This window comes from Armigeres subalbatus, chromosome 2, assembly GCF_024139115.2.
Source record: "Armigeres subalbatus isolate Guangzhou_Male chromosome 2, GZ_Asu_2, whole genome shotgun sequence".
NCBI lineage: Eukaryota > Metazoa > Arthropoda > Insecta > Diptera > Culicidae > Armigeres > Armigeres subalbatus.
This window is the reverse complement of record NC_085140.1, coordinates 359,274,501-359,294,492: the sequence shown is the minus strand read 5'-3', so window position 1 is coordinate 359,294,492 and position 19,992 is coordinate 359,274,501. Positions and strand designations below refer to the sequence as shown.

Genomic DNA, 19,992 nt, shown 5'->3' with positions numbered 1-19,992 from the left:
GACCCAACGATAGAATCGCCGCTACTAGTTTTTTTTTTTCCAAGTTCGTTTATTTGGTAGGCTCAGGCGTGTATAACACTTTACGGAGCCATATTTCTTTGTGATATATACAATCAATGTCATTTTTTTCAGTTAGTAAGAGAGGGATAGGAGCCAGCGTACTCGTGGTGACTCGAGGTTAGTTTACAATATTAAAGGATGGACGAGGCTTAGGATTCGGAATCAAGGAATTTCGGCTGCTGATCCGGGCATTTGGCGTAAGGGACGATGTGGCGTGTCGTCGTGCTCGAGGAATGGTTCTACTGGGAGCGTCTTCCGGATGGCCTGAGTAACGGAGATCTACGGAACATAGAGACAGAGACAGTACAAAAAAAAACTTTGACAGAAGAAAAAAAATTAGATTTTGATGTCAGAATCACAAATTAAAATTATAAATGGCCTGCATATAGACCGCATCACGATCCCCAAAACACCTCGAATTTCCCTGAAGGGTTGTTTACCTCGGGCCACTAGGGTATCCAATAGTCGCTCTCTGGAGGCGTCATTTTCCGAGCAGAACCAAACTACGTGATCGATGTCATCATAACCGGCTCCGCACCTACATAAGTTGCTATCGACAAAGTTTATTCTGTACAGATGTGCGTTTAGTGAATAGTGATTGGACATAAGTCTCGACATCACGCGAATGAAGCCTCGACTTAAGTCCTCACCTCTGAACCACGCTCGCCCAGAAACTTTTGGAACTATGGAAAATAGCCACCGTCCGAGTTCATTGTGTGTCCAATTCCTTTGCCAACTTTGAAGAGTACTCTGACGGACTAATGGGAAAAACTCGTTACTCGAGAGTTGTCTATCATAAACCTCACCTTCCTGTGCGCCCACCTTTGCCAGCGAGTCTGCCTTCTCATTGCCGTAGATTGAGCAGTGAGATGGGACCCAAACAAAGGTAATCTTGAATGATCTTTCGACCAAAACACGCATCTGCTCTCTTATGTTTGTAAGAAAGTAAGATGCGTGCTTAACAGGTTTCATCGACCGGAGTGCCTCGATAGAACTAAGACTATCCGAGAAGATGAAGTAATGGTCTACGGGCTGATTGGAAATCATCCCAAAGCGAAGTTAATTGCTGCCAGCTCAGCAACATAAACCGAACACGGTTCCTGAAGTTTTCGGAAGGTGGTTGAAGAAACATTGAAAACACCGAAGCCAGTGGATCCGTTGATGCGAGAACCATCAGTGAAATATCTGTTGTTGCAATTGACATGTTCATATTTTCAGAAAAAGTGAGGGAATAGATATTTGTCGAAGATGATCTGGTATTCCTTGAATAGCATGTTTCATGGACAGATCGTATACAATTGAGGAACTGTCGTTGGTGAAGTGAACTCGAGGGGATTATAACACGGAAGACAAAGATCTGACGAAATGTAGTTGAGATAAACTCTCAGGAATCTTGAACGACAAGTTAGTTCAAGCATATTATCGAAGTTATCTAGAACAAGCGTGTTACTTGTTCCACATTTGATGAGTATTCTAAGCGAGAGCTCCCAGTAACGGTGCTTTAAAGGAGTGACTCAGCAAGCACCTCCAGGCTCATGTTATGCGTTGAATGCATGCAGCCAAGGGCAATCCGCAAACAACGATACTGAATTCGTTCCAATTTGATCAGGTGGCAATCAGCTGCTGAGAGGAAGCAGAAGGAGCCATACTCTAAAACAGAGAGAATAGTCGTTCTATAGAGTTTGATGAGGTCTTCCGGGTGAGCACCCCACCATGTTCCGGAGATAGAACGTAGAAAATTGATCCTTTTCCGGCATTTTGTATCAAATACTCAATGTGGAGTTTCCAAGTACATTTAGAATCAAACACGACCCCAAGGTATTTAGAAGAAAAAGATTGGTTGATGTCATCATTCAACAGCTTGAGTTTCAGTTGAGCAGGATACCGCTTCTTAGTAAACACAACCAACTGAGTTTTTGCGGTGAAAACTCGATCCCTAAATGTCTGGCCCAATTGGTCCTTGCATGACATCTGCACATGGAACTCTTAGGCATCATCTGCAAGTTGTCTGACCGTGCATTGTCCTTCCAAACAATTGTCAATATCTTTGACATAGAAATTATAAAGCAAGGGACTTAAACATGAACCTTGGGAAGGCCCATGTAACTAGTTCTGGAAGTTGTCAGAGTGCCGAGTGTGAAGTTCATTTGTTTTTCTGACAACAAATTGTACAAGAAATTATTCAAAATAACGGGTAATCCATTACTGTGCAGATTGTCTGACAGTACTTCTATGGAAACTGAATCAAAAGCGCCCTTAATGTCCAAGAATACTGAAGCCAATTGCTCCTTGTGCGCAAAGGCCAGTTGTATATCTGAAGAAAGCAACGCTAGACAATCGTTTGTTCCTTTCCTTTTCTAAATCCAAACTGAGTATTTGAAAGCAATGCATTTTCTTCGACCCAATGGTCGACTCTTGAAAGGATCATTTTCTCCAATAATTTTCTCATGCATGATAGCATGGCAATCGGTCAGTATGAATTGTGATTAGACGCTGGTTTCAGGCTTTTGAATAGCTATTACTTTGACCTGTCGCCATTCAGGTGGCACAATGTTGTACTCCATGAAACAGTTGTACAGGTCAAGTAATCGTCTTTGCGATATCTGGGAGGTTTTAAGAAGATTGAATTTGATGTTATCGCATCCCGGAGCAGAGTTATTCGATGAAAGAAGAGACATAGAAAGTTCCAGCATTGTGAATGGTCCACCCAATGAACCGGGATCAGTGACTGATTCTCGAAATAGCGGTTCTGCTGGTACGGAATCTGGGCAGACCTTTTTGCGAAGTTGAATATCCATCGATTGGAGTATTCTTCACTCTCATTGGTGGAAATGCGGTTCCGCATGTTGCGAGCCGTTTTCCAAAGTGTTGTCATTGAGGTTTCTCGTGATAGTCCTCGACAAAACGTCGCCAGTAGCTACGTTTTTTGCCTTGAGAAGATTTTGAGTTTTCTTTCGAGCCTCAAATACTCTTCAAAAAAGCTCTGACCTTCCGTGTTTACGGAAGGCCTTGAAGGCATCAGATTTCTCAGAATACAACTTAGTACATTCATCATCCCATCCAGAAGTGGCTGGTCTTCTGATGACAGATGTACTTGGAACGCGTCGTTTCTGAGCTTCTAGTGCGCATTGAATCAACTCAGTAAGGAATCGATATTCATCCAAAGGGGAAGAGTATCAGTTGATTCAATACCAATTTCTACCGCCGATGCAAATTTTTGCCAGTCAATGTTCTTCGTGAGATCGAAAGGAACATTAACTGGCTCAGATTGTTGATAGCCACTCTTAATTGTGGTGACTATCGGCATATGGTCACTACCATGGGGATCTTGAATTACCTTCCACGTGCAATCTAATGATAGTGAATTTGAACATAAAGACAGATCAATACGGCTTTGTTGACCATTTGGTCCTATTCGAGTTACTTCACCAGTGTTCAAAATATTCAAATTGAAATCGTCACATAAATCATAGAAAATAGGCGCTCTATAATCGTCATACGTTTCGCCCCATCCAATACCATGTGCGTTCATATCACCCAATATCAATACTGGAGATGATAGGAGGGAGATTGCGCTCCAAAAATGTCGACGATTAATAGAGGCATTTGGAGGAATGTACACTGAAGCTATGCAAAGATCTTTATTCTTTACATTTATTTGGCAAGCGACGATCTCTAGGCCATTAACAGTCGGAATAGGAATTCTGTAGAAGGAGTAGCACTTTTTGATCCCCAAAAGAACGCCACCATAATGATCATCCCGATCTTGGCGAATAATATTAAAATCGTGGAAGTTGATTTCATCTTCAGAAGAAAGCCATGTTTCACAGAGTGCAAATATATCGCAATCGGAATTGCGAATCAAAAACTTGGACACGTCTAATTTATTTTTCAGACTATGACAGTTCCACTGTAGCACAGTGATTGTATCTTGCATGGCCGTATTATCCATCGAAAGATACAATTTCTGCAAGAAGGGGCCATGAAACAGTCAATTGCTTCAGATAACTTTCTACTGTTGGTACAAAGAGGTCAATGAGTGGCCTCAATGAATTCGGAATATTGAACAAATTCAAAAAACGGTCCACGAGGTCCTTAAAGGAGATCAATCCTCGCTTGGACGGAATATTTTTTCTGGAAGTGCGAATTGCATTTTTTCTTTCATTGATTCTCCTAACCGGATGTTTCTTGGAAACATCGGTTTTAGGCAATGGCGGAATGTCTTGCTGCAACTAGGATCCAAAGGAGCAGTGAAGACAGGTTGCTTCAGGATTTTAAATAATCCCCATTACCTTCAGATTTTGGCAAGCTTTTATGGATGACTTTTGTTCTCTTACGGCGCGATCCCGGGAAGACGGTTGCTTCCTCTTTTCGGGCACGTGTACCTCGAAGAATCATCCATATCAGCTACGTCGGAGTCAATTCATCAGTGGCAATAGAATCGTAGTAATCACTTACTCGAACGGCAGCTGAAATAGCAGCCGTGGCGGTGGTTGTGGCGGATGTGTCTTGCGACTTAACCATTTCCGCATACGACTGCTTGGAGCGCTGTACCAACGAGCGCTTCACTTTTTGGGTGCGCTTTTTGTACACCGGGCATTCGTGCAAACCATGGGGAGGATCCATGCCACAATAAGCGCACTTTGTAGCTTGTTGTTGACAGGACTCCTCCCTATGCTTTTCAAAACATTTGCCACAACGGGGCTTATTGTCGCAAAACTCGGCAGTGTGCCCCAACTGTTTGCAGTTGGTACAATTGAACACCCTCGGCACAAAAAGACGCACCGGAAATAACATATTTTCTATATCTACATATTTTGGGAGAATCGAACCGGCGAACGTCACCCGAAGCGAACCTGACTTAGAATACACTCTTTTACCATCTACCATGGTAGCTGAATGCAACTCTTTGCAATCCAGAATATCCACAGTAGACTCCATTGCATTCTTTAAGCGGCCTTTTCCCGCAAGTACATCCTTGCAAGTCAGGCTCGCTGCGTTGATCACACCTTCGATTTCGACCTCCCGCGAGGGGACATAAACCAAATATTCAACATTGTAGGCCTTGTCTTTAGCGATTTCGTTTGCATCCTTATATGTAGGTGCGGTTATGCGTAGTTTGTTCCGATTTACCTGATGGAAATCAGTTTTCGGAAAACGACGCGTCAAATCTCGCTTAATGCCGAGAAAATCTAGGCTTTTCACTTTCTGCCGAAAGTAAACAACCCAAGGCCCAGGAGAAGATGCATGGTAGAATCGTGTGCGACCACCATCTTTGGGAGGCCCACTGCCCTCCGCAGTCTCCGCCTCCATTATCACCTCGCAAGGTGTTGGAAGTATAGTTATTACAAGCTAAGAACTAACAACTATTAACTAATTAGAAAAAAAACTAATAAAAAAACTAATTCAAACTATTCTAATCAGACCCACTCTGTGGGAGAACAATACAACAATCTTTGCCACTTATCTACGGCTGCTGCTGTAGGTAGCAGCAGTAACAATAGCCTGCTTCGCTGGCGTCGCCAGAAGCAGCTACTTCCTCTCGCCGACAGTGATCGCCTTGGATCCGTAGGTAGGATACGCACCACACAATAGCACTCGCACTACCGAACACAATCCGCGATGAGACACAGCACACACGTCTGGCTCGTTCGAACTATCGGCACGGAATGTCCGCTACTAGTTGTCGCCATCGCAGCAATGGAATCGTTTAGGTCTGGGGGAGCCTTAAAACTACAGGTTGTCATTACTATGGAGCTTATATTCAATATTCCGTACAAGAAAAAATTGGATGTAAAATTCAAGGCGCAACAATAAAGCTTCAAATATGTCTATAAGGTGTAATTTTCAGAATGTTTGGTTGGCCCACACCTGTAGTAAAGCACATCGCATTGGAGCCAAAGGTGTTTGAAGCGATTGAACTGTTTCTACAAAAAAAATTCTACATCGAAGAGCAGAAAATTGATTATCGTGTTGTTGTTGGGCACGTTAGCAAGTCCGGGAGAACGCGAAGTGAAAAACTAATTTTGACGTAGAAGCTTATCAACCGAAACACATTGATTTCGTGTTGGATTCATTTGAAACACGGTGTTGCACCAACAGCTCGGGAGTGGCAGGATGTGGCCTCAGAGGACCCTACCGGAACGGCATTGACTCACTAGCACTTCCGGGCACCGAGTTACACCCTGTAGAGTTAGAAATCGTTGACATGCAATTCAATTTAATAAAACTAATTTACTACTTGCACGGTATACAGAAAACAAGGTAGGCTCGTTAGAAAAATGACACTTCAAATGTGACGCATGTTTTATCGCCACATGTTGGAGTACAAAAGTAAGCATGCTGCGACCGTAGAGCATCGTCTCGGTCCAGCTTGTACGAAGATAGCAGTGACGTCACATGTTTACATTCAAACTGAATGTTTACAGACGTGATGAGCCTGCCTTGTTTTTTGTATGCCGTGACTACTTGTTTGTTGCGTTGAAAAATCAGGTTTTCATTGAACTTGTAAAAGTTATCTAAGTAGGGTAAAGTGCCCAATAGTGGACCCCTAACCAATGGTGGACCCTGCAGCCATTTTTGCATTATTACAGCACAATGTCAACATTTTCCTATGAAATTCCATCGGGAGAACCTACCTTACAGTCCTATGATTTGATTATATGCATTGGAAATGCTATAGAAAGTTAAATTAGATGATTTTTTACAGTTCTATAAAAAATAAATACGAGAGTGTCCATTATAGGAATATTTTGGGGGGTCCATAATAGGGAAGAAGAACGTCCCGAAACGGGACATGAAAATCAAATGAAGTGTCGACTATAGGGAAGCAAATTCCTATTATGGACCCCCAAGGGGTCTACTATAGGGCGAATTCAGTTAGACTTTAAAATGGTAATTTTGACGAATAACGTCGTGTATCTGGGTGTTTTATGTATGTATCGAGAAGAGGAGATGCAGAGCTTGTTGTTCGATATCAAGCAGAATTAATATGTTGAAAATTTCTACTCATTATGACAGGAAGAGCAAAATTCCGCTACTAGGGGGTCCACTATTGGGCATTTTACCCTAGGTACTCTGAGAAAAAAATTTAGTTTTGCAAGTGAGTTTGACGTAAGCAGACTTAAAAAAAAATCGTTCATTATTGATGGAAAGCGATCAAGAACTCGAGCTACTAGGTGAGCTGTTGGAAGACGGACACGACATTGGCGCAAGACAGCAGGATTCCGAAGTACAAGCTCAAGAACTCTCAAGAACTAGACTTGACAAAAGCCAAGAAAGAACATGCTTGTTGGAATTAGAAGTTGCAATTTACTGGTAGTATATGAAGATAATGAGAAATCCAAATTCAAGAATAAAATCAAAAAGAGTGAAGTTCAATTTTTACAAGAGTAACGTTTGTTATCAAATTTTTATACAACATACCATTGCCAATCATGAATAATCATAAAAATGCAAACGTACAAGAAATTATTGTTGGTCAAGTCGCAAGGCTCTCAGTTACATTTTTGATTGACTCTGGTGCTGAAGTAAACACTGTGGATAAAGAAAGTTTTGAAATATTGCAGAACAGCAATCTTTCTGAAGATAAATTTGTTTGTTTATCTATGAGCACCGACAATCATTTAAGCAGTTTTTGTGGCAAATTTGTTTATTTCAAAAGACCTCCCGCATTATATGGAAAAAAATTATGCAGTTGAAAACGGTAGGCCACTTTTAGGAAGAAGTTGCCATTCGATATATGTAGTGTTTTACGAGTTGGTCTTAATGTTGCAATCAACCCATGCCACACCAAGTCAGATATAAAACATTTTCCTGGAGAATTTTTTTCTATCAATTCTGACGAATTTTCTAAATTTAATGTACCACCCGTTGATCTTGCTTATGATAGAAGTTTACCACCTTCTCGTAACGTGTTCACAAATATTCCACCGGCTTTTAAAGATGAAACTGAACGAAGAATCAAGGAGTTATTGAGAACTGGAATAATTGAAGAAGTCACAAATGAAATGGATAAATCTTTCTGTTCGTCCTTATTAGTCGTTCCGGAAGGAAAAGATGATATTCGTCAAGTAGTTGATTTGAGGGGACCGAATAAAACCATAATCAGGACACCTTTTCCGATGCCAACATTGGAAGCAATATTAGCTGACTTAGATGGAGCAGCATGGTTTTCCACAATCGATCGCACTGGTAAGCTTGTTCTTCATGAAAGTTCAAGACATTTGACGAATTTTTCGCTGGAAATGCTGGAGATTCAAAATATTGCCTTTTGGATTATGCAATGCTCTAGATATTTCCCAAGAGATTCTACAAACTGTTGTGTTAGCCGGATGTGTAGGAGTAGTGAACTATTTGGATGATGTAATGGTTCGTGGAAGAACTAAAGAAGAGCATGATGCTAACTTGAAGGTAGTTCTAGCATGGTTACATGAGCATGGTGTCAGTTTGAATAAAAAGAAATGCGTTATTGGGAAACAAGCTGTTAAATTTGTGGGATTCAATTTTTCAAAAGATGGATTAAGGATTAAGGATGATAAAATGAAAGCAATCAAGCATTTTAGAAGACCTGAAACACAATCGGAGGTTAAAAGTTTCCTTGGTCTGATGAACTTTACAGAACGTTTTATTTACCACCGAGCCGAGAAAACAAACATAAAGTATATATTAGAAATCGTTGACATGCAATTCAATTTTATAAAACTAATTTACTACTTGTTACTTTATTAAAATGAAAAAAAAAATCAAAAAATATCTCGGACCTGACAAAGAATGTTTTGAAAATTCTCAAAATTATCCAAATTTTATTTAAATTATATTAATATGAAAACATCTACCAAGCTATATGAGAATAATAATGATAATGTATGATAATGAAATTTAAATTAAATCTTAAAAAAAATATTGTTAATAGTTTTATAACTTTCAAACTTTATACATTTAATAATTTACATGTGTATTAAGCCACCATCCTGGCTCAAGACTTGTTCTGCACAACACTCGTTGGGCACTTTGCTGCAAACCCTGTCTAAGAAGGAGCGTGCCAATTCCACTGTTTTTCATTTCTTACATTGAGCCTGTAAATTAAAATGTTTTATTAATATGGAATTGGAAACATACCACAATAACAATAGCATAACGATAATATAAACCATTGTTTCAAACGATAAATACTTCTAACTACCGCAATTAGGTATACTATACAAAAATATGATAACTGATATAATGACCATAACATCTATAAGAATCATTACTACAAACTATTTGTTTAAGTTTTACTAAATATCAGCTGTAATCATTCGCACAATGAATTTTCTGAACTCGGTCAAAGGTCTGTCGAACCGTGACAGTTTCACTATTGACTAGATAATGTTTATTATTCAGTTGCTTATTTAAAATTATCTTACTATAATCGATAATTGAACTGATTTCATTCGCTCTTATTTTTTTTATTGAATGGAAACCAAGATGGAAACATAATTAGGCATAATTGGTTACTTCCTTGGCTCCCATTCGATTTTATTTTTGTTTCACCTATTAATGACTAAGGTATGTATAGCAAAAAATACCGCATTTGGTTGTTAAACTTCTTCTCTTCGCTCCACTGTAATCTGAAACTGGTAAAAGTGCTATCTGATTTAGATTTAACTCCTTTAGAGATGATTGCATGCAGAAAAAACACTCGAACGAAATGTACCACTTGGAGGAAGTGCTTGTAGAAGAGGAAGCGGAGAATCGCAGCGTTAGAAGCCGGGTAAACGAGATCGAAGTTCGAGAGAAGCAGGTCGAGGCCTGGATTGAGAAACATCCAACCACTGGATCGGCTTCCATGGCACAGCCATCGGGATCGTTACATCTAAGCAACCAAACGACTCAGCAAATTGGCGTCGATGTTTTCGACAAGAAGAAGAATGTCGATCCCTGTGAGTCGTCACGGCAACAGCCCGTCGTTACGGTACAGGTCTGTAAAGCCAACGACGAGTCAACTGATAACCCCGTTCTGCAGACGTTGCGAAACCAACTATCAGAGTGCGAACAGCAGCGGCAGGCTGTACTGCCGTGAATCGCATATCTGTCCCATCTTTGCTGGGTTTCCTATTCATAAGGGACAAATATGCGATTCACGGCAGTGTATCAGTCGAGCAGTTATTATGCCTGGAAGCACATCCGTCATCCGTCTCTAAGCAGCACCCTTCAACGGCCTTATCCGGAGCAACTAGCAGCCAGGCAAGCTATGCCCCGAGATCTCCCGGACTTTTCTGGAGAGGCAGAAGAGTGGCCGATCTTCTATAGCAGTTTCACCAACTCCACAGCAGCTTGTGGATTTAACAACGTAGAGAATCTCGCTCGCTTACAGCGTTGCCTGAAAGGCAGTGCGCTCAAATCAGTTCGGTATTATCTGCTATCTCCTGAATCCGTACCGAACGTTATTGAAACGCTTCGAACACTATATGGTCGCCCAGAGATCATAATCAACAAACTGATCCAGAATGTTCGCGAAATTTCGTCACCGAAACACGAAAAGTTGGACTCGCTGATAGATTTCGGAATGTCGGTTAGAAACTTGTTTCAACATTTAATCGCGGCAGGACAACAAGCACACCTGTCCAACCCGGCGCTTCTTCAAGAATTGGTAGACAAACTACCAGCCAATATAAAGCTACAATGGGCGCAGCATCTGATGATTGAACCGGATCTATTCAGGCAGCCAGCAAACTAGGAGCGAAAAGCCTCAAAGCAAGGAGAAAAACTTTCTCCATACCCACTCTGAGAAGACAGTTATCGACATTCCTAAACAAGCAAAGGATGAGGAGCAAAAACCGTGCCTATTTTGCAAAAAAAAGCTGGCCATCGTATGAAAAGCTGCATTAAGTTCCAACAACTTTCAGTGGATGATCGGTGGAAAAACGTCCAATGGTTGAAAGTGTGTCGAAGCTGCTTAAATCCACATGGTCGCCGCACTTGCAGACTTTCGAGCCGCTGTGGATTAAATGGATGTGAATTTCGCCATCATCAACTGCTTCATGGGAAATCCTCTGTGGCAAATAAGCATGCAAGCTCGTCTGTAGAAAACCTCGTCCATCATCATTGTGATCAGTCAATTATTTTTCGGTTCGTTCCTGTGACAGTGTACGGAAAATCCAAATCTGTTACAGTGTATGCATTCTTGGACGAAGGCTCTTCTTCCACGTTAGTTGAACAGAGTCTTGTGGATCAGCTGGACGTGGAGGCCCCAACAGTCCCTCTTTGCCGCTAATATGAAAAGAAACGAGGAAGACTCGCAGATCGTATCATTAGATGTCTCCGAGGCTGGTCGAAATAAAAGGTTCCAATTGATGAACGTGCGTACAGTAGGAAACCTGAATCTGCCGTCGTAACCTTTACGTTTTGCCGAACTACAAACGAACCATCCTCACTTGAAGGGAAGTTATGAGGGAGTAACACCGAAATTATTGATCGGACTGCGAAACTTGCGTTTAGCTGTTCCGCAAAAGATAAAGGAGGGCAGAAGTGGCATAATAGCTGCGAAGACCCGCTTAGGATGGTGCGTCTATGGTAGTTTGGATAATAACGAAGACTGGAAGGAAGATAGCTACCGTGGGGCATCGAAATCCATACACTTGAGCACCTTAGTATATGAAAAAGGCATTAGAAAATAGGAATTGAATGTAAATGAAACGTTCGTCATTGACACAGGATCATGAAGGCTATTGAAGTGTTTCACATTTACTCATTAAATATTACGAAAAACCTGATAAAATAATGAATAAAATCAACTACTCCTGACTCGAAATCCGTCCACCGTGCACGGATTTCGAATCAATGGATCAAAATCCGTACAGCTATTTTTTAACTAAATATTTAAACTGAAGCAGTCTGATTGACTAAACTACCACTGTAAATAGTTCGATACGCACCTTGAGAAGCGATCCCTTCGATTTGTATTCCACTTATAATATGTAATGATTCGTAATTAGTAATAAAACACAGTTACTTTTGGTGCAATAATGCTCTACCCGAAAACAAAATGGCGGCAAAAACTCCACGTTTGGTGGGTGGCGATTTGTTTTCGATTTTTGTTGTTTTAATTTCAAAGCCTTCTTTCCATTTATATGCCTTAAGGTCACTCCTGACAGAATCCAAATTTCAAAGTGCTCGCGTTTTCGGGGGCACACCATTCAATACGGAAGCAATGCACAACTGTCATTTTTATTTTTTCAAGCATGCTGTGACGCAGCAAAGCTGAATCAACAAAAATGACAGTTGTCCGCCGCCTCCGTATCGAGTGGTGTGCCCCCGAAAACACGAGCACTTTGAAACTTGGATTCTATCAGGAGTGACCTTAAAAGCTTACTATCAAGTATCTGAACAGGCCAAGATAAATTATTTCTACATTATTTACCTTTAACCGCCTTTAATTTATTGATATCTCATGAGGTGGACGGATTTAGGTGCTGTACGGATTTTGGTCCCGCACGGTATCATATTTGCGAAAATATTCGCCGCCAAATAGGCGAATATCAAGAAAAGGGATATGCTCATAAAACAACAAAGGAGGAAATCGTAAATGCTGACCCACGACGGATTTGGTATCTTCCTCTGGGGACCGTCTGCAACCCAAAGAAACCAGGGAAAGTTCGTTTGATATGGGATGCCGCCGCGAGAGTTGATGGGGTATCTCTGAACTCCGTGCTGCTTCCCGGTCCAGACCTTCTAATATTACTACCGTCCGTACATTTTCGCTTCCGACAGTTTCCGGTAGCTGTGAGTGGCGACATCAGAGAGATGTTCCACCAAACAAGAGTAATAGAACGCGATCGACCAGCACAATGTTTCCTGTTTCGTGATACATCTATCGCAGAGCCAAGCGTTTTCATGATGGATGTTCTCACTTTCGGAGCCACATGCTCACCGTCATCAGCACAATTCGTTAAGAATAAAAATGCGGAGGAATTTTCCGAGAAATTTCCAAGGGCATCGGAAGCTATTCGGAAATGTCATTATGTCGATAACTACTTGGACAGCTTCGAGACGATCGACGAAGCGAAAACAGTAGCGGAGGAAGTAAGGTGGATCCATTCTAGAGGTGGTTTCGAGCTACGAAATTGGGCTTCGAACTATCAATCCGTACTGGAATACCTGGAATACCGTTCCAAAGAATTTGGGGATCGATGTCAAATTTCTCATTATACTACCGAGGAAGCATTACGTAGCATACCTCATCCTGGACGATTATCATCGGAAGCTGCTGCACGGAAACTTCGAGACAGTAGTCAATGAAATTCGTCAACGTTTTTATATTTCCCGATTGCGTACAACTGCCCGGACCGTAGCAAGTCGATGCCAGTGGTGCAGAGTGTATAAAGCCCGATCAACAGTTCCGTTCATGGGACCTTTGCCAACAGCTCGTTTATCATTGGGTTTTCGTCCGTTCAGCTATGTTGGCATCGACTACTTTGGACCAATTCAAGTAAAGATAGGACGGTCATCCGCAAAAAGGTGGATTTGCTTGATTACTTGCTTAACAATAAGGGCAGTCCACGTTGAAGTAGCGCAAGATCTGTCAACCAGGTCATGTATTGCATGTATTCGTCGTTTTGTATGCAGACGGGGTGCACCAATTGAAATACACTCCGATAATGGACGCAACTTCTCCGGAGCAGATCGGGTGTTACGAGATCAGATCCAGCGTATCGAACAGGGCGCAGCTACAACATTCACTAATGCGAAAACAAAGTGGTTGTTCATACCACCTTCTGCTCCGCATATGGGTGGTTCGTGGGAGAGAATGGTTCGCTCAATCAAGAAGGCAATGGCAGGGTTCCCACATGAGTCCAAGCTCGATGATGATGGACTGCACACGTTAGTCATTGAAGCCGAAGCAATTGTGAATTCACGGCCACTCACTTAGATTCCGCAGAACAAGAAGCGCTAACTCCAAATCATTTTATCATCGGGAGCTCAGCAGGAATAAAACAGCCCGTATTGCAGCTTGGTGCATCTGCAAAATTTATCCACAACTCTTGGGACTTTATTCAACAACGTGTCGATTACTTCTGGAAACGCTGGGCTCTCGAGTACCTACCAACGTTAACGAGACGAACGAAATGGTTTGGTGATGTGACACCAATCAGTCCTGTGGTCTAGTGATTGTGATAGATGAGACCCGAAGAAACGGATGGGTGCGCGGACGAGTACTCGAAGTTACAGAAGGCAGAGATGGGAGAGTTCGGCAAGCTATGGTACAAACTCCCGGTGGAATATTTAGAAGGCCGGTTTCGAGACTGGCTGTGTTGGACGTAACTGAGCATGATGTGAAGGACCTCGCCGGTCCTCACGGGGAGGGGGATGTTGCCACGACTTTGACACCGGCAACACTGTCCACCGACCCTTCAGTGTAACGCATGGACAGTTCCATATATCAACGCTAGGTACGCTAGCAGATGTTACAATGTGTTGTTTACGATATGTTTACAGGCCAAATGTTTACCTTTGAATTAGTTAGAAGAACGTTCGATGCTGATAAATGTGCTAGGCAAAATTTATCAATTTCCCTTTAAAATCTCATTTAAAGTAAGTTAAACTAAAGTAAAATGAATTATCTAAACTATTATAAGCTATTTCTAAACTACAGTTAAATGAATTGGTATCAAGCTCCTACGAAGATTAAAATTAGTGGTTTACTCAGGACGTGTTTGATGGTTGAGAAAATATATACAATGCCAGGTGGTAGGTTATGCTTGTGATAAGAAAATATGCTACAGATCCATTATATCACTATAATAATCCCAGCAGGTTGTTCACGGTAGATACAAAGCCTTTCTATACAGATTATGTCATCAGAAGACACTATTAAATGTAAGTTCTGAATATAAATAGCCAAGAAATGATATACACCTTCAATTGTTTTTGAGCTTGAAGTATCGCTTGAATAAAGTTGCTATCAGGAAATTGTGTGGAAGGATTTGTTTATTAACAGACAGTTCACAACGCGCATTTTCGCCTACTATGCAGGACAACGTCTGCCGGGTCAACTAGTACAAGATAATAGTAGATATGTGAGCAGAAAAGAAAACAATTTTCAAGACTTGGTGTTGGTACTAAACGCAGCAGACTTAAGAAAAAAGCTACCGCACAAACAAAAGGCAACTACCGTGGGGCATCGAAATCCGTACACTTAAGCACCTTAGTATATGAAAAAGTCATTAGAAAATAGGAATCGAATGTAAATAAAACATTTTTCATTGACACAGGAGTATCAAGGCTCCTACTTTTGAAGTGTTTCACATTTAATCATTGGAAACTATGAAAAACATGATAAAATAATGAATAAAATCAATTACTCATGACTCGAAATCCGTCCACCGTGGACGGATTTCGAATCAAAGGATCAAAATCCGTACAGCTATTTTTTAACTAAATATTTAAATTGAAGCAGTCTGATTGACCAAACTACCACTGTAAATAGTTCGATACGCACCTTGAGAAGCGATCCCATTCGATTTGTTTTCCGCTTAGCTTATGTAATGATTCGCAATTAGCATTTGAAACACAGTTACTTTTGGTGCAATTATGCTCTACCCCAAAACAAAAACTCCGCGTTTGGTGGGGGGCGATTTGTTTTTGATTTTTGTTGGTTTAATTTCAAAGTCTTCTCTCCATTTATATGCCTTAAAAGCTTACTGCCAAGTATGTGAACAGGATAAGATTAATTATTTCTACATTAATTACCTTTAACCCTCTTTAATTTATTGATATCTCAAGAGGTGGACGGATTTCGGTGCTGTACGGATTTCGGTGCTGTACGGATTTCGGTCTCGCACGGTACTCGCAATTTCGTTAGCAACTCGTAGTAACCGCAACTACCGTTTTTATTTTTATTATCCATTTTTTCTCACAAAACATCGAAATATGATGTCGCCTCTCCACATCTCGATATTGAAGGGACCATTGAGATAGGGAGAGATCGAAGAATGGAAGGGAAATTGAAATGGGTACTAGATTTAGATTTATAAAAGCTCGTTGCTATGAAAAACGACAACAAAACAAATGTCATTTCTTCTTGTTTTATTTTGGTTATAGTCCAAATATGGTCTAATAGTAGTCTAAAAATTTGAACATGTCGTCATAAGGAGAGTGAATCCTGAACAAAATATGATCAAAACATATCGAGATAGGGAGGTTATCGAGATGTAGAAAGCCAAAATGTATATAGATTGAAGGGACCGAGAAAACAATCGACATAGGGAGCGATCAATAATACATTTTATATCAAATGTTGAAGAAGGTTTTTACGACGATAGAAAATTTTATAATTTGTTTCATGAATTCATTCATACAGACAATTACAAATGTTTTTCTAAGAATAATACAGATTTTTTAATCTGTAATCCTAATAATCCTAAAACACTATTCGCTTTTTTTCTTATTGTTTTCTTTCCTATTGTGGGCTCAACTTTCTGCCTAAAAAACTTGCCGATTTGTAAAAAAAAATAAAAATCATAATAGGAATGCATGAGAAAGCGAAGACACCGCATTACCGTTTTACGAGCCCCCCAGTTCGGTAGCTGTGGAAGCCCTTGCTAATCAATTTTCATCTTCCCCGTCCATAACCCTCCCTACTGCTTTGTGGATTATCTAAACAAACTCAGCATAATTCACCTGTCGAAAACTGGTTCAGATCATTAAAAAGTCAACGTCGCTTGGGATGCTACACGGTCACTGTCGCGTCACGACGAGAAACGCGTCGGAACGACCTTGATACTGAAAAAGGCATCCGCCCGTACGTCCGTTCGTCCGGTCCAACGATGAGCAGAAGTTTGGAAGCTGCGCCTTTTAGCATATTGCATCATATGCTATCAGTTCTCGGAAGGTCTTGCCTTGTGAAGATTCGTTGATGTACGGTAAAAGTGGCAGCCTAAAATCGGAATAACGCTGACCAGTTATGTCGCATTTAAATAATATATTATGGTTTGGTCGGAACCTCGGATATAATATGCATAGGTTGCCTGTATCTAGATCGATTTTTGCTTCGAGGGTCATTTATTCTCGGCAAAAGAACAAGCTTATCGAAATATGTATTTCTCGTCCGGTCGGTGGCCGAAGGAAGTGGTTTGCCAACGAAGATACGAAAGAAATCTGCTAGCCGAATTTTATTGGAAACAGAAAGAGAAGCTAACCCGGGGGTAGAAGTCTATTACACGATATAAAAACTAGATCATTCTTCGAATGCATCACATCACTTTGGTAGCTTCGATCGTGGATAGATCCATGTGAAGAACGAAGAACAGTCTTGTGGTTTTAACTGTCTAAAAGGTCTATCAAAAGTTATTCAACATGAAGTGTTTGATTGTGGTAAGAGAGAAAAGTGACTCAAGCATGTTTTAATCTATTTCTCGAAATAATTAACAAACAATTTTCGTCACGCACTTGTAGTTGGCGCTGCTGACGTTAGGCTGTGTTTTGGGTCAGAACTACAACGATGGGCGTTACTATCCGGAACTGTGGCAGGGCAAGTTTGATGACGGACAATACCACCCAGATAGTAGTGGTGCTTATAAGGCTGGAGGAGATTCTGGCAGTTCAGGACAAAGAGGATCAGGTAGTTCCGGTTCAGGCTTCGGTTCCAGTTCTAGCAATGGCTTTGGTTCCAGCTCCAGTTCCGGTTTCGGTTCCAGTTCTTCGGCAGGATTCGGATCAAGCTTCGATTCTGGTTTTGGCTCTGGAAATCAGGGAGGATCAAATGGTATGTATTAGGTTAAGGTTAAGACTGATTCAACGAAAATTGTTTCACTTCCAATTTAACTTGTTTACAGGATTCGGCTCTGGTAACTCGGGTAATCAGTTTGGATCATCAAACCAATTCGGAGGTGACGTTCCGAACAAATTCTTGGCCGCACCGGCATCCGGGGGATCAGGATTCGGATCAGGAAACAATAACAACGGTTTCGGTAGCTCTGGCGGCAACTCAGGAGCATCCCAAGATGGCCAGATTGGCGTCAAGGAAGACATCCGTGAAATGAACGAAGATGGTTACTTCTATAAATATGCGACCGATAATGAGATTGAAGTATCTGAAACAGGACGCATCGAGAACCGAGGCACTGAGGATCAGGTGCTCCGCGCTACGGGATACTACGAGTTCGTTGCAGACGATGGAGTGAAGTACCGAGTAGACTACACTGCCGATGAGAACGGATTCCAAGCAACAGGAGATCATTTGCCAACCCCGCCTCCGATTCCAGAAGAAATTGTCCGTGCTTTGGAACTATTGAGTCAGAATCAATAACACTGTTAAACGATACCTGAAAAAAACGTGATGACTTCGTGATTGCCATATAACTTAAGTTTCATAGTTAAAAAATATTTGGTTAATATATTTATAGCAAAACTGACAACAGAGTTTCATCTACGTCCGTTATAAGTAATCAACTTTTCCAGAATTTGCAGCGTAGGGAATATGGTCTGTCATTGTAGCATTTCCCGCTTTTTGTGTTCCATTCGTCATATTATCACATTCCTCGATTTAATAAAAAAATCGTAATTTACAACATCTCACACTAGAGAGAGTAACGGGCTTGGTGGTCATATGGCTACCACTTCTGCAGTATGAGACGCAGGAGGTCGTGGGTTTAATCCCAGGCCCGTACCAAACCTCCTACTTTATATTTTTCAATATATTTCTCATGTTCTAGCAATCGCTAGGACTGGAAATGAGCTTTCATACCGTTTCCATCTTCTATCCTAAACCAACAACTTGACTAGTTCTAACAGCTAACTGTTAGAATTCGAAATGAGAGAAAAAAAAGCTCTTTTCGGCGCCCAATTAGAATACACCATGAGTGATTGCATCATCAATTCCTTCCCATCCCCGATAGACCGTAAGAACATGGTCAGCGCCGTTATCGACAATTCAAAATACTAGAGCTCTCAAACTGTGTACATTGAGGTCGTAGATCAAATCCCATGCTTCCACCCATTGGTTCTCTGGCAATTACGATTGTTCTGGTTAATCACGGAGTAGCAACTACGAAATGCACGGTCATCATGCTCATGCTCATACTCATGCTCGACATCTCACAAAATGGATTTTTTTGCGATGGTCTAACGACATAAAAATAACAAATAAATAGGGAACTGTTCCGTTTTCCATCTAACTGCACATACATTCATCTCATCGCAAAACAAAGAAATACAGCACCGTCGTCGGGGGCGACAATGGGTCAAATGGGGGTGAGAATGGGTCACTGTTTCCTTTTCATTGTTTTTTATTTGATATGATGAAAATGGGAGCTATGAGATGAAGTACCGAACCGTTCGCCTATATGAGGATAGAAACAAATAGTAAATAATAAATAGTAAAAAATAAAAAAAAACCCAGATTAATCCACCTAACGTTGGTGGTGCCTTTCTCGCATTTAGTTAAGACACCAACCTTATATGGGGTTTATATGGTCCGATGTACCATTTTCTTCATAACTTTTGAACGCAATGACCGATCGTTATAAAATTCAATAGTGATCAACAAGGCTTTGTCCCCTGTCGAATGAAACTTGTTGCGAGAAAATCGACTAAGGATTACTATACGAAAAGTTGTCTAATGTTTTCCATAGCTTTTGTGCATACACATACACACACATACACACATACATGCACACGGACAGACAGACATGTGCTCAGCTCGTCAAGCTGAGTCGATTGGTATATAATACTCTGGATCTCAGAGGCTTCTATAAAAAGTTCGTTTTCGGAGTGAAATGATAGCCTTTCGGTACAACTTAGTTGTACGAGAAAGGCAAAAAAATCACCAATTGTTTAATAACACATTTAAAACATCTATCAATATTGTATAGCAATTACATTGTCCCAGTGTGCGATGTAATGCCAAACCCAAACGGAGAAGTAATGTAGGTACACAGAATTATATTTTAA

The 19,992-nt window shown here is 41.0% G+C and overlaps 1 protein-coding gene across 1 annotated transcript in view; it reads left to right on the top strand.

Annotated features, from left to right (window-relative positions):
* The window catches only part of LOC134210071 (keratin, type I cytoskeletal 9-like), a 29,583-nt gene extending 11,125 nt beyond the window's left edge, over nt 1-18,458 (top strand). The window contains exons 5-9 of the mRNA XM_062686097.1: nt 9,718-10,111; nt 10,418-10,615; nt 17,377-17,415; nt 17,497-17,806; nt 17,877-18,458. Of these exons, the coding sequence (XP_062542081.1) occupies nt 9,718-10,111; nt 10,418-10,615; nt 17,377-17,415; nt 17,497-17,806; nt 17,877-18,349 (1,414 nt within the window). The 3' untranslated portion in view covers nt 18,350-18,458. The remainder of the gene's footprint in view (nt 1-9,717; nt 10,112-10,417; nt 10,616-17,376; nt 17,416-17,496; nt 17,807-17,876) is intronic.
* Nucleotides 18,459-19,992: the final 1,534 nt, after the last annotated feature.